Here is a 16,411-nt window from a genome sequence, read left to right on the forward strand (position 1 = left end):
TAATTGTTACATGTAAGTAATGGTTACAGCTGAAGCCAAGAGTAATTATAATGTAATGGTTACAGTTGAAGCCATGCATAATTGTAATGTAATTGTAATAGTTGAAGGCAGGTGTAATTGTAATGTAATGGTTACAGTTGAAGACAGGAGTAATTGTAATATTTAAATACATTTAGTAATGGGTGTAATTGTAATGTAATGATTGCAGTTACATGACAGGAGGAATTGTAATGTTGATGAATTCAGAACTTTGAAGAACAGAAATGTTTGTAATGTTAATGTATACAACTGAAACCAGGAGAAATTGTAATGTTAATTATAATGATTACAGTTGAAGCCAGGAGCAGTTGTAATGTAATGATTACAGCCTTAGCCAGGAGTAATTGTAATGTAATGAATATAAGAAATGGGAGTAATTATAATGTAATGATTACATTTAAAAAACAGGAGTTAATATAGTAATACAATAATTACATTTGAAAGCAAGAGTATATAATTGCAGGGCTGGACAAGTCCAGTCATCTGCTCATTAATGCGAGTAAAAATCAGCTCCAGGCAAATAGAACTTGCTGTAATCAGTCAGGGGTGTAACTGTTTCAAGTTATTGCAGTTTATAACCCATTTGAGTTATTGGTTAAACTTTGATAACTTGTTTCAGTTATCATAAAATATTACAAAGCCCTCCTGTGCCAATTCCTCATTTTGAATGAGGCTAATGCAATTATTTCCTGAATCCTTGACCTTTTATCTTTCCAGCTATGCAGTAAAAAAAATTACAGCAAGGCTGATAAAGTTTTACGCAAAAGCTTTAAAGTTATAAAACTCTTAATATCTCATTATTATCCCATTATGCTTATCAGGTCATGCTCAGACTAAAAGAGAATTTGATTAACCATAGTTTGCTACTAATTTGACTTTAAAGGTCACTTTGTGAGAACAGCAAAAAGACTTTTTTTGAATAACTTACCTGAGTTAACTATATCTTATAACTAATACAGGTTATAAAATGCTTGAAAAAGTAACTGAAATAGGTTACATAACTTAAAACAGTTACACCCCTGACTGGTAATGCTCATTGTACAAAACAAAATGTAATTTTGACCAAAAATAAATAAATCTCATTCAGATGGAGCCGTGAAAAAGCTGGATAGCTAAAAGGTCTATACGAAAATTAATTTGTTGTTCACAACTCTAAAATCCATCTGATTGGGGTAAGATAGTATCTTTAACAGAAAGCAGACAATTTATTTTCTTTATTGTAATGAGGGGCCAGCGAAAAAAAAAAGAAAATACATAAAGAGACATTTAATGCTAAGTACTTTGATAAATGGATAAATAAATTGAAGGCAACAGATCTACCATCTTTTAAAATGGAGAAATGTGATAACCAGTCGTTTAATTCACTTTAAATACTTTTGTGATTGCAGGACAACAAAAAGTCAGGTCATATGGCGAGCATCCAATTTTGTCACAGTTTTGTGGGTTTAGGTTTTGTTGCCATGGGAACCAAACTGGCTTTATAAAGATTTAATTAAATCGTCTTAAAAACTTGTAATTTGTTTGAGAAGATTTATGGCTTTCTTCAGAAACTGTCCTTTGTGTAGGGTTGAAAAGCGTTTTGTGTTGGGATAACTTTGTGAATTTGAAAATAAAATGATGATGATATTAGTCAAATACATAGAAATTTCATTAAAAGAATTTTGACTAGATATATTATTATGTGATTAAAGATGTAAAATTAATGTCTTGTTGTGTGTGTGAGGGGGTGGGGAAGGGGTGGGGTAGCAGACATTCAACCCTTACTCTGCTAAATTTTTATAATGAACTTGTCCATCTTTCACACACACCACTAACTGTTAAAAGTGGTGATTACCAGAAATATACTGACGGAATAAGGAACGGTGCAGATCATGATCAGACTGCACAGATGTGCAGACTGATTATGATCTATACTGGTCGCATAGGCAGAATCAATGTTCAGAGTCAGGGGCAGTAAAATTTTAATGCAGAAACAACCTGTTTCTGTTAGGAAGCTGTCCAGATGGCTTACGGAAGGACAGTGGTTCTATGCAGTTGCCAACCCGTGATGAAATAGTCCATGGAGGTGCATCTGGGGTCTCCCTCCACTGTCTTTAAGTTGGAAAGTCTCTTTATGATCTATAATTGTGTAAATGTGACGGTATTTAACCCTAGGTATGTCTTCAAAATGGTTGCAAAAAACAGTATGTCGGTAAAACAAAACACAAATTCTAAACTAGACTATAAAGGCATCTGAGGGATATTCGTCTTAACTAAGTTGCCAAACACTTAATACAGTAAACCACAATCGGAAATGTACCATATCAAATTACTATGATCATAGAATTACGCTGTGATCTAAGCACAGAAAAAAGCACAAACATAAAATGCAGTGGAGAATTTTGATGGGTCAGCCAGCTTCACACACTCCACCTTAGGCATTGCAGGGAATCTTGTCGATCGTCCTTGCCGCCAAGCAAATCACTTGTCGATAAGAAAACCATGTGATCGTAAAGCAAACCAACTAGTTAACAGTCAGGGGTGTAACTGTTTCAAGTTATCGCAGTTTATAACCCATTCGAGTTATTGGTTAAACTTTCATAACTTGTTTCAGTTATCATGAAATATTACAAAGCCCTCCTGTGCCAATTCCTTATTTTGAATGAGACTAATGCAATTATTTCCTGAATCCTTGACCTTTTATCTTTCCAGCTATGCAGTAAAAATTTTTACGCAAGGCTGATAAAGTCTTACGCAAAAGCTTTAAAGCTATAAAACTCTTAATATCTCATTATTATCTCATTATGCTTATATGGTCATGCTCAGACTAAAAGAGAATTTGATTAACCTCAGTTTGCTACTAATTTCACTTTAAAGGTCACTTTGTGAGAACAGCAAAAAGACTTTTTTTGAATAACTTACCTGAGTTAACTATATTTTATAACTAATACAGGTTATAAAATGCTTGAAAAAGTAACTGAAATAGGTTACATAACTTAAAACAGTTACACCCCTGACTGGTTAAGATCCCTGACTTCGGTTCACTTTCCCGTCACCGATGTGGGTTGATTTGAGCCTCACTTAGGGTATAGAATTTTCCATGTGAGGATGCCATCCAGCTGGCTGACAGAAGGTCAGTGGTTCCACTACCCAGGTGCCTGTCCAGGATGAAATAATGCAAGGAGGGGCACAGTCCTAGTGTCTTCCTCCACCATGAAAGCTGGAAAGTGGCTCTTTGAACTATAATTGTCAGTGTATAATTATGTTATTTTTCCGAATGTGCAGTGCTCAAACTTGTTTTCATCAAATTTTACTTTAAATATGCTGAACAGATTTTTTTTACAAGATCTTTGATATATAATACACAAAATTATGAAAGATATGTTTTAAGTTAGGTTTTAATTTCAGTCTACATTTTAGTCTGTTGTAAATAATACCGTTGACAAGGAAAAGTATACGTTACACTTTTCATCACCAGGATGTTTTGTAAATATACATTATTAAAGGTTATACCTAAAATTTATGTAAGGGAAACAACCAGTTTTGATAGTAAGTGTATCACAAGAGTCCTCTCCCTTTAGCATCTTTGTCAGTATTTCTGATGCTGGTTGTATTGTCTTTGTGTATATATCTTGCGTGTATTGTCATTCAGAGGTGTATTAAAATAAATTGCAAATTGTGTTTGAAAGAGGACAACAGGAAATTGAGCAAATTATGATGATGATGATTATTATTATGATTATTATTACTCCCTATATTAAAATGTAAACAAATTGTTGAGGATCCATTATCCATGTACAATTTTCTTTCTTGTATTTTCAGGTTTTTGTGTCAGTGATTATCTGTGTAGCCACAGGATTTCTGTGCGGGATCACAGCTGTTCTTACCTGCACGCATGTTCTTCAGCCGCTTCAAACATTCCGAACCTGCCGCTACTATATGTCGCAGAAACTGTGCCAGTGCTTATCGCCGTATAAGCGAGATATGCTTACTTTAGAATACTCTGAAAAAGGTTTGTTGTACCCTCGACAACAAAGTTATAAGAGGGGTATACTGGTTTCAGGTTGTCTGTCTGTCTGTCCGTAGACGCAATCTTGTGTGCACCATCTCTCCTTATCCCCTTGACAGAATTTAATGAAACTTCACACAAGTGATCAGTACCAACAGTAGTTGTGCATGGGGCATGTTAGGTTCTTTTAGAAAAAAAAATTTGCAGAGTTTCGGGACTTTGTTTTTTTGTTACTATACTATATACATAGACACAATCTTGTGCACACCATCTCTCCTCATCCCCTTGACACAATTTAATGAAACTTCACACAAGTGATCAGTACCAACAGTAGTTGTGCATGGGGCATGTAAGGTTCTTTCTGCGACAAAAATTGCACAGTTATGGGTCTTTGTTTTTTTGTTACTATACTATATACATAGACACAATCTTGTGCGCACCATCTCTCCTCATCCCCTTGACACAATTTAATGAAACTTCACACAAGTGATCAGTACCAACAGTAGTTGTGCATGGGGCATGTTAGGTTCTTTCAGAAAAAAAATTTGCAGAGTTATGGGACTTTGTTAGCTCACCTGTCACAAAGTGACAAGGTGAGCTTTTGTGATCGCGTGGCGTCCGTCGTCCGTCGTCCGTGCGTGCGTGCGTGCGTGCGTTCGTGCGTGCGTAAACTTTTGCTTGTGACCACTCTAGAGGTCACATTTTTCATGGGATCTTTATGAAAGTTGGTCAGAATGTTCATCTTGATGATATCTAGGTCAAGTTCGAAACTGGGTCACGTGCGGTCAAAAACTAGGTCAGTAGGTCTAAAAATAGAAAAACCTTGTGACCTCTCTAGAGGCCATATTTTTCAATGAGATCTTCATGAAAATTGGTCAGAATGTTCACCTTGATGATGTCTAGGTCAAGTTCGAAACTGGGTCACATGGGGTCAAAAACTAGGTCAGTAGGTCTAAAAATAGAAAAACCTTGTGACCTCTCTAGAGGCCATATTTCTCAATGGATCTTCATGAAAATTAGTCAGAATGTTAACCTTGATGATATCTAGGTCAAGTTCGAAACTGGGTCACGTGGGGTCAAAAACTAGGTCAGTAGGTCTAAAAATAGAAAAATCTTGTGACCTCTCTAGAGGCCATATTTCTCAATGGATCTTCATGAAAATTGGTCAGAATGTTCACCTTGATGATATCTAGGTCAATTTCGAAACTGGGTCACGTGGGGTCAAAAACTAGGTCAGTAGGTCTAAAAATAGAAAAACCTTGTGATCTCTTTAGAGGCCATATTTCTCAATGGATCTTCATGAAAATTGGTCAGAATGTTCACCTTGATGATGTCTAGGTCAAGTTCGAAACTGGGTCACGTGCGGTCAAAAACTAGGTCAGTAGGTCTAAAAATAGAAAAACCTTGTGACCTCTCTAGAGGCCATATTTCTCAATGAATCTTCATGAAAATTGGTGAGAATGTTCATCTTGATGATATCTAGGTCAGTTTTGAAACTGGGTTACGTGCGGTCAAAAACTAGGTCAGTAGGTCTAAAAATAGAAAAACCTTGTGACGTCTCTAGAGGCCATGTTTCTCAATGGATCTTCATGAAAATTGATCAGAATGTTCCTCTTGATGATATCTAGGTCAAGTTCGAAACTGGGTCACGTGCGGTCAAAAACTAGGTCAGTAGGTCTAAAAATAGAAAAACCTTGTGACGTCTCTAGAGGCCATGTTTCTCAATGGATCTTCATGAAAATTGGTGAGAGTGTTCAGCTTGATGATATCTAGGTCAAGTTCGTAACTGGGTCATGTGCGGTGAAAAACTAGGTCAGTAGGTCGAAAAATAGAAAAACCTTGTGACCTCTCTAGAGGCCATATTTTTCATGAGATCTTCATGAAAATTGGTGAGAATGTTCACCTTGATGATATCTAGGTCAGATTCAGAAGTAGGTCACGTGCCTTCAAAAACTAGGCCATTAGGTCAAATAATAGAAAAACCTTGTGACCTCTCTAGAGGTCATATTTTTCAATGGATCTTCATGAAAATTGGTCAGAATTTTTTATCTTGATGATATCTAGGTCACATGTGTTCAAAAACTAGGTTACTATGTCAAATAATAGAAATAAAGACGTCGTACTCAGTTCAACACTGGGTCATGTGGGGATAGGTGAGCGATTCAGGACCATCATGGTCCTCTTGTTTTTTTGTTACTATACTATATACATAGACACAATCTTGTGCGCACCATCTCTCCTCATCCCCTCGACACAATTTAATGAAACTTCACACAAGTGATCAGTACCAACAGTAGTTGTGCATGGGGCATGTTAGGTTCTTTCAGAAAAAAATTTGCAGAGTTATGGGACCTTGTTTTTTTGTTACTATACTATATACATAGACACAATCTTGTGCACACCATCTCTCCTCATCCCCTTGACACAACTTAATGAAACTTCACACAAGTGATCAGTAACAACAGTAGTTGTGCATGGGGCATGTTAGATTCTTTCAGAAAAAAATTTGCAGAGTTATGGGACTTTGTTTTTTTGTTACTATACTATATACATAGACACAATCTTGTGCGCACCATCTCTCCTCATCCCCTTGACACAATTTAATGAAACTTCACACAAGTGATCAGTAACAACAGTAGTTGTGCTTGGGGCATGTTAGGTTCTTTCAGCGACAAAAATTGTAGAGTTATGGGACTTTGTTTCTTGTTAACATACTATGTACATACAGTCTGCATATGCAATCTTGTGCGTGCCTAATCTACCAAACCCTTGCACACAATTTAATGAAACTTCACACAAGTGATCAGTACCAACCCTAGTTGTGCATGGTGCATGTTACATTCTTTTTGATAAATATTCTGCATAGTTATGGGACTTTGTTTTTGTTACTATACTGTATACATACAGTCTATATACATACAGTCCACATAATTATGCAATCTTGTGTGCGTCATATTGCAATGTACTGTGTCAGTGCATGCAGGGGGTACATTCATCACCTTTAGTGATAGCTCTAGTTTTGTTAGTTTGTTTTCATTGTGTTGGTGCCATTCTTAAGCAGGATTTACTGGGTACCATATATTTTCGCTTATTAGACGCACCCGCTTATAAGACACACCCACACCCTGTACCTATCCACACAAAAAAGTTTGGATCGCATTACCACAAACACACTTCTTAAATTCTTTTTTTAATTATGGCCTGATATAAAAATATATATTATTAATAACATTTTCAGTATTTTGACATGGTTTTAAAATTCTTCTCATAGATTTTGAAATGCAACTGAAGTTTGTTTTATTTAAGTTAGTTTTTTTTATGCCCCCAAAGGGAGGCATATAGTTTTTGAACCGTCTGTCCGTCTGTCCGCAATTTTCGTGTCCGGTCCATATCTTTGTCATCAATGGATGGATTTTCAAATAACTTGGCATGAATGTGTACCACAGTAAGACGACGTGTCGCGCGCAAGACCCAGGTCCATAGCTCAAAGGTCAAGGTCACACTTAGACATTAAAGGATAGTGCATTGATGGGCGTGTCCGGTCCATATCTTTGTCATGGATGGATGGATTTTCAAATAACATGGCATAATTATGTACCACAGTAAGACGACATGTCGCGCGCAAGACCCAGGTCCGTAGCTCAAAGGTCAAGGTCACACTTAGACATTAAAGGATAGTGCATTGATTGGCATGTCCGGTCCATATCTTTGTCATCGATGGATGGATTTTCAAATAACTTGGCTTGAATGTGTACCACAGTAAGACGACGTGTCGCGCGCAAGACCAGGTCCGTAGCTCAAAGGTCAAGGTCACACTTAGGCGTTAAAAGATATTGCATTGATGGGCGTGTCCGGTCCATATCTTTGTCATCCATGGATGGATTTTCAAATAACTTGGCATGAATGTGTACCACAGTAAGACGATATGTCGTAGGCAAGACCCAGGTCCATAGCTCAAAGGTCAAGGTCACACTTAGACGTTAAAGGTCATTTTTCATGATATTGCATTGATGGGCGTGTCCGGTCCATATCTTTGTCATTCATGCATGGATTTTAAAATAACTACGCATGAATGTGTGACACAGTAAGACGACGTGTCACGCGCAAGACCCAGTTCCATAGGTCAAAGGTCCTAAACTCTAACATCGGCCATAACTATATATTCATTCAAGTACCATCGGGGGCATGTGTCATCCGATGGAGACAGCTCTTGTTTTTAGCTCACCTGTCACAAAGTGACAAGGTGAGCTTTTGTGATCGTGCGGTGTCCGTCGTCCGTCGTCCGTGCGTGCGTCCGTGCGTGCGTCCGTAAACTTTAGAGGTCACATTTTTCATGGGATCTTTATGAAAGTTGGTCAGAATGTTAATCTTGATGATATCTAGGTCAAGTTCGAAACTGGGTCACGTGCGGTCAAAAACTAGGTCAGTAGGTCTAAAAATAGAAAAACCTTGTGACCACTCTAGAGGTCACATTTTTCATGGGATCTTCATGAAAGTTGGTCAGAATGTTCATCTTGATGATATCTAGGTCAAGTTCGAAACTGGGTCACGTGCGGTCAAAAACTAGGTCAGTAGGTCTAAAAATAGAAAAACCTTGTGACCACTCTAGAGGTCACATTTTTCATGGGATCTTTATGAAAGTTGGTCAGAATGTTCATCTTGATGATATCTAGGTCAAGTTCGAAACTGGGTCACGTGCCTTCAAAAACTAGGTCAGTAGGTCTAAAAATAGAAAAACCTTGTGACCTCTCTAGAGGCCATATATTTCAAAAGATCTTCATGAAAATTGGTCAGAACGTTCACCTTGATGATATCTAGGTCAAGTTCGAAACTCGGTCACGTGCCATCAAAAACTAGGTCAGTAGGTCAAATAATAGAAAAACCTTGTGACCTCTCTAAAGGCCATATTTTTCATGGGATCTGTATGAAAGTTGGTCTGAATGTTCATCTTGATGATATCTAGGTCAAGTTCGAAACTGGGTCACGTGCTGTCAAAAACTAGGTCAGTAGGTCTAAAAATAGAAAAACCTTGTGACCTCTCTAGAGGCCATATATTTCATGACATCTTCATGAAAATTGGTCAGAACGTTCACCTTGATGATATCTAGGTCAAGTTCGAAAGTGGGTCACGTGCCGTCAAAAACTAGGTCAGTAGGTCAAATAATAGAAAAACCTTGTGACCACTCTAGAGGCCATATGTTTCATGGGATCTGTATGAAAGTTAATCTGAATGTTCATCTTGATGATATCTAGGTCAAGTTCGAAAGTGGGTCACGTGCCGTCAAAAACTAGGTCAGTAGGTCAAATAATAGAAAAACCTTGTGACCTCTCTAGAGGCCATACTTGTGAATAGATCTCCATAAAAATTGGTCAGAATGTTCATCTTGATGATATCTAGGTCAAGTTTGAAACTGGGTCACGTGCCATAAAAAACTAGGTCAGTAGGTCAAATAATAAAAAACCTTGTGACCTCTCTAGAGGCCATACTTTTCATGGGATCTGTATGAAAGTTGGTCTGAATGTTCATCTTGATGATATCTAGGTCAAGTTTGAAACTGAGTCAACTGCGGTCAAAAACTAGGTCAGTAGGTCTAAAATTATTAAAATCTTTTGACCTCTCTAGAGGCCATATTTTTCAATGGATCTTCATGAAAATTGATCTGAATGTTCACCTTGATGATATCTAGGTCAGTTTCGAAACTGGGTCATGTGCGGTCAAAAACTAGGCCAGTAGGTATAAAAATAGAAAAACCTTGTGACCTCTCTAGAGGCCATATTTAATGAGATCTTCATGAAAATTAGTGAGAATGTTCACCTTGATGATATCTACGTAAAGTTCAAAACAGGGTCACGTACCTTCGAAAACTAGGTCAATAGGTCAAATAATAGAAAAACCTAGAGACCATATTTTTCAATGGATCTTCATGAAAATTGGTCAGAATTTTTATCTTGATAATATCTAGGTCAAGTTCAAAACTGGGTCACATGAGCTCAAAAACTAGGTCACTATGTCAAATAATAGAAAAAACGACGTCATACTCAAAACTGGGTCATGTGGGAAGAGGTGAGCGATTCAGGACCATTATGGTCCTCTTGTTTTTTTAAGTTATGCAGTACTTTCCTGGAATAACTAAAACACACAAAGACATGAGGATAACTAGTACTTTCAAACCATTAATATCATGGAGTCCTAATTTCACGAATTTGATGGTCGCAGTGATCCATAAATATTTAATCCCATTGAACAATTAGAAATCTCAGGAAATGAAACAGATAAAAACATTAATTTTCTTATTTATTCCAGTTCTCTTTTACCAAAAACCCATCAAAATAAATATATTTAAAAGGTGGTTTTGATATACAGTATGTGAAGAGAATAATTTTTTGTCCTTCAAATCTTTCTAGCAATATTGATTGGTTACAAATTGTGCAACTGATTTTGATAAACAGGAGTATGTAGAGAACAAATTTATCCTGCAGATTTATTCTCCCATTTTAATTGGGTGCTAATTATGCAACTGACTTTGATTAACAATATGTGAAGATTACAATTTTATCCTGCAGATCTATTTACCCATATTGATTTGTGAAACCCTATTGCAGAAGAATTGTGTCCTAATGAATTATTTACAACAGTGATTTTCTTATAGACAGATGTTGTTTAAGTCCTTCAATATACCGTAGTTATCCTACATAAAACACTGATGATAGAATGAGGATCTGAAAAAAATTAATTTCATGGCCACAAAGAAAATCCACAACCTGCCATTTTCATGGGGAAATAATTTCCTGGATTTTAACCTTTGATGTGGCCAAGTGGTTTAGGTTGCTGACTTCAAATCACTTGCCCCTCACCAGTGTGGGTTTGAGCCTCACTTGGGGTGTTGAATTTTTCTTGTAAGAAAGCCATCCATTAATGGTTCTGCGTGATGAAATAATGCATGAGGGGCACCTGGGGTCTTCTTCCACCATCAAAGCTTGAAAGTCACCTTACAACTTATAATTGTGTCAGTGCTCTGTTAAACCCAACACACAAAAAAAAATAGATAAAAATAAATCTTTGAGCATAAAATGAATGGGAATTTTGCTGCCTTGTTAGAAGAGAATTTCACAGATTGACTGAACCACTAAATTCACAAAAATGAGTCATCAAATAAAATTACTGAATTCACAGTATTTCTTAATAAAGGATGAAGTGTCATAGAAAGTACTGTGAAATCATTAATATTCGTGGGGGACTAATTTTCGTGGATTTCGTGGTTGAGCCAATCCACGAAATTTAATCCCAACGAACAAGTAAATTTCCATTCATTTTATGCTCAAAAGCTGAAATCCACAAATTCATATCCCCACGAAATTGCCGTTTTGACCAAAACCACGAAATTTCATGCCCACGAAATTAAATGATTTCACAGTATGGGATTTAATGCTACCAAGGTGCCCACCAGTGCCATTAACCTTGAGCCTGCTGGTGGCAATTGATTCTGCCTTTGCTACCAGTGCATACCATGCCGGCTGATCATGGTCTGCATTGTTTGCTATTCAGTCAGTAAATTTTCAGTAAACACCCCTTCAAATGATAAATGGTACTGCCCAAATGGAATGATGAACCAGTCCATTTTAGAAATTAAGCAGGGTGAAGGTTAATAATTCCCAGAAGGACACCTTGGGATCTTCCTCTGCCACCACAAGCCGGAAAGTCACAATATTACCTATATATTTGTGTTGGTGTGATATTATATAGCAAACAGGATAAACAAACAATTTCCTATTACCGTCCTACAGAAGCTTTTACTGAGATTTGATTGGTACAGTCAGATTTTAATGGTGGTCATTCAGTTAGTAGACATTTTGGTTCTGGTCAATGAATGGAAGGCTAGGGTCTTCACTTGTCAGGCTGATTACCTGTGGTCAGTAGATGAACCCTATAGTGTTTGGATATTCAGGTCTTAAAATCAAGGTCATAGAAGAGACTGAATTACACACACAGCAGTTCCATGCCATTAAATAGGAATTTATTTCTACTCTATACAATGAAAAATACTATTTAATTTACTTAAAACTGGTAAGAAATTAGATCTGAATAGTGTTTAAATAGGCTTGTTTCACCTACTGTATAGATATCAGACAAAGAAAGTGCAATTTTTGTCTACAAATGGCACACATTATAAGGAATGTGTACGGTAATTGATTGTTACAACATAATTCAATTAACTACCTGTGTTTTACTGTTTGTTGATTAACTCTTTCTCAAACTGTTTAGTTTGTTTTGAAGAGCCTATTTGTGGATTTATATACTGGATATTTTTCTAATCTAAACCAAAATAAGAATTGTGTTTGACGTTTTCTGTTGATATCATTAAACTACATTACTGACAAGATAAATGAGGATCAGAAGGTGTCCAAAGAAGTTCACCTTCATAGGAAAAACTTGGCACCATCTGTGACAGAATGTTTTGCTAGGATCATATTTCTTTATAATGATAATAATTGGAAAAGTGTTTATTTAGGGATGGATTACATAACTTTAGGTCCATTAAGCTCCAAAATAAACTTTAGAAGATAATTTTTGTTGGATAATATCAATGGTTGAACACAAAACCTAAGTAAAGGAGTGATTACCGTTTTGGCTCAAACCACGAAAAAGAAGAAGAAAAAAGTATTTTCATCATCATAACCTGCTAATATTGTGAAATCATTAATATTGGTGGGGGACTAATTTTCGTGGTTGAGGTAAGCCACAGAATTTAATCTCAACAAAGAAGAAAAATTCCCACTCATTTTCTTTTCAAAAGTTTAAATCCCCACGAAATTGTCGTTTTGACCAAAAACCACGAAATTTCATGCCCACGAAATGAAATGATTTTACAGTACACATGTTGATACCCTCCTTCTAAGAAGAGGAGCAGCTGTTGTGTTATATTGTTTTACTCATTGTCTCTCAGTTGGTCCGTCTGTCTGTCAATCTAAAAAGCTGATTTGTTCCCCTGAATAACGTTATGTTTACAGCTCATTATGTTGATGAAGTACTACGGTTTCTTCCTCGTGAAATAGAGGTATTATGCTCTTGATTATCTTAAAGAAAGTTCAATTTTTGTCACAGGTCTAGTAGTAGCTTCAGTAATAATAAATGCAGAAAAATAAATAAATATATCAATAAAAAATAAAACAATAATTTTGATAAAGGTTTATGTAAAAGTAAAATGATGTTTAAAACGATAAAGCCAATCACACAAAAGCTGTCTTTGTAAAAATATTTCGATTGCTCATAATCTTCCGGGTTCAGATTTTACAAAGTTTAACGTTATTTTTTTTTGTAATTGTAGTTGCGTAGACATTGGAGATTGTGATTTAGAGGCTGCTGTTGCCGAGCTGTCAAGATATTTTTACTTTGCCATTTATTAATATATGGTGCAATTTGGAAGTGGGCCGTATTTTTAAAACTGACAATATATTTATAAAAAAGTTTAACAATTTTTTGAAGTGTTTGAATGATGATCTGAAAACAGAAATTAAACCATAAAAGAGATATAAAACTTTCAAATTATATCTAAAAAGATAAAAAAAATAAGATAACAAAGCGCGACCGGTCACCAGTAAGGGTAAACTTGAGATATTTCAAGGTGACAAATAAAGGTAAGCATAAATAGCTTCACAATAGTTTTTGCTGCAAATATATGTTCAAAATTAATAGTTATATTATGCGCTTATTAATTTTTTGCATCAACACCCCGCACTTAAGGCGGACACGTCGCTTTATAAACTAGCTAACATAGCAAGACATTGCGATTATATTAGCCTACTACACAATTAAGTTATCACTGGTAAAGTTAGCTGACGGTAAATTAATTTAAAATTGCATGAAACTCAACAAATGTGTTGGTTATATATATCATATATAAAGCCAAAGAAATAAAAAGAAATAACAGAAACATATTCCTTGTATAGACCTTTCTTCATTTTGTTCAAGCGGTCCCGATTAACTGCACTAGACATTACTACCAGAATTGAAAAAGAAATACATTTATAAGACTTTTAATGAACTCTTTGATGAATATTTACCTATCCTTCCTTCCACCAAATTGTTCACATGATATTTTTTTTACTGCCTCTTTTTTGCAGGTTAGGTCATAGTCCGAAACAATAGTGTGATATTTTTTAACTAAATAAATGTATATTCTTCGAACAATGTGTTATGGCATGTATTCAAGGTCAAAATGGCCAGTTGAGGTGAGGTGAGCGACTAAGGGTTATGATGACACTTTCTTAGTGTTGCATATTGTGTTGCTAAAGTCTTGTGAGAAAACAGTTATCACTAAGGGTTTTCTTACTCAGAATACGGAAAAATAACAGTATATATTCTTATTCTGTAGGTAAGGAGGTCTAATGACGAATGAATGTTTGTTTCATGTCAGTCTTGTCCTAATGTAGGTGTTAAAGTGTATAAAAACTGTTGTTTATAATATTTGTCGGTAACGATGTATAATACAGGAAATAGTTCCCTATTTCTTTAGGCCTAATTTATTAAACGCAGTGCATACATTTTGATGAAGAAATTCCAGTACTCAGAGCAAACATTTACCTAGTGTAATTTTCGGCAGTGTCTCACTGCCTTCTTCAGCATGACTGACCGGTTATGGTAGTAAACTGATACTGGTAATTAGTATCATATGACGTTTCTGCACTTTTTACCAGTATACCTGTAGAAAAGGCACTTGAAGTCATTAGAATGAGACTAGAGAAAGATAAGAACTTGAATGACAGATGCGAACTCAATGTTGATCAGGTCAGTGAACTTTTAGAACTTTGTCTTACAAGTACGTACTTTGTATACCAAGGCAAGTACTACCAACAGAAACAGGGAGCGGCCATGGGGTCTCCAGTCTCCCCTATAGTTGCTAATCTGTACATGGAGTTCTTTGAACGCCAGGCACTAGACCGAGCCAAGAACCCCCCATCACTGTGGGTAAGATATGTTGATGATACCATGACAAAGATACATGAGTATGACATTGACCAGTTCACGGAACATCTGAATTCCATAGACCCGCACATAAAGTTCACTTCAGAACAAGAAGAGGATGGGAAGATACCATTTTTAGATACTTGTATTCATGTAGAGGACGATGGCTCAACAAGAGTAACAGTTTACAGAAAGCCCACAAATACTGACCAATATCTTAATTTCAATTCAAACCACCACTTGGAACACAAAAGGTCAGTGGTAAGAACCTTGTTACACAGGGCCAACACACTTGTGACTAACGAATCAGACAAGAAGAAGGAAATTGAACACGTAAAAACAGCGTTACGTGCGAATGGATACCCTGAGTGGATTTTTCAGCTTCCCAACAAAAAATCTCAACAGGACAAGACTCAAAATAGTGCGACAAAGGAAAGAAGAGTAAACGTGGGTATGCCCGATATTCGTGGAACTTCGGAAGTTCTGGCGAGAGTGTTTAAGAACCACGGAGTGAACATGTTCCACAAACCATACAACTCGATAAGGAGTCAGGTCACTCGGGTGAAAGATCAAACCGACAAACTGAAAAAATGTGGAACTATATACCATGTGAAATGTGAAAACTGCAAAGAAGATTACATCGGGGAAACTGCCAGAACATTGGAGACTAGACTTAAAGAGCATGTGACCAGAACAAATTCAGCCATACATGAACATTGTCAAAACACCGGACATACCATCAAATCTGAAAACACTAAGATTCTGACCAGTGAAAGTGGACTTATCAAACGCAAAGTCAAAGAGGCTATAGAAATAAAACAGCGGAGACCATCGCTCAATCGAGACGAGGGCCTGGAGCTTCCCCCCGTCTACGGACCTCTCCTCCGATCACGTGACCTTCCTACGTCACGTGACCTACCATAACCGGTCAGTCAGTGCTGAAGAAGGCAGTGAGACACTGCCGAAAATTACACTAGGTAAATGTTTGCTCTGAGTACTGGAATTTCTTCATCAAAATGTTAAATCCAGAGCATGGGAACAACATAATCAGTTGCAGTGCATACAGTTCATTACGTGGATGAATGTTTCCTTATGATTATTTTTTCAAAAGAAAATAACATATTTTTGTATAGTAATGGTTATAGTAGTAACAAATGAAGAGAAAGTATTAAAATAAATTTCATGCGATCCGATTCATTTTCCCTTTTTAAAAAAGAAGGCTGAAAATTGTGTTATTATTACAACAATTTTTCTCTGACGTCACAATTACAATGTCAAAGCGTCAAGCAGCATAGCGGCGCGCTGGAAAGGAAACCAGCGGAAAACAGTCTAATATCTGTTGTATGTCGTCAAGGATATACTGTAAAATCCTTGATAACGTGTTATAATCGACACAATGTTTTTCATTTTCATCAATAATT

At 36.5% G+C, this 16,411-nt stretch overlaps 2 protein-coding genes across 2 annotated transcripts in view; both read left to right on the forward strand.

Annotated features, from left to right (window-relative positions):
• LOC123541702 (uncharacterized) overlaps positions 1–14,414 on the forward strand; it is a 32,196-nt gene extending 17,782 nt beyond the window's left edge. The window contains exons 4-5 of the mRNA XM_053531315.1: positions 3,841–4,030; positions 14,401–14,414. Coding sequence (XP_053387290.1) covers positions 3,841–4,030; positions 14,401–14,414 — 204 coding nt within the window. The remainder of the gene's footprint in view (positions 1–3,840; positions 4,031–14,400) is intronic.
• A 342-nt stretch (positions 14,415–14,756) lies between these two features.
• LOC128551039 (uncharacterized) lies at positions 14,757–15,914 on the forward strand. Its single transcript, XM_053531316.1, has one exon. It carries the CDS (start codon positions 14,757–14,759, stop codon positions 15,912–15,914), a length of 1,158 nt encoding a protein of 385 aa, XP_053387291.1.
• The last annotated feature ends 497 nt before the right edge of the window (positions 15,915–16,411 follow it).

This window comes from Mercenaria mercenaria, chromosome 19 (genome assembly GCF_021730395.1).
Source record: "Mercenaria mercenaria strain notata chromosome 19, MADL_Memer_1, whole genome shotgun sequence".
In the NCBI taxonomy this organism is placed as follows: domain Eukaryota; kingdom Metazoa; phylum Mollusca; class Bivalvia; order Venerida; family Veneridae; genus Mercenaria; species Mercenaria mercenaria.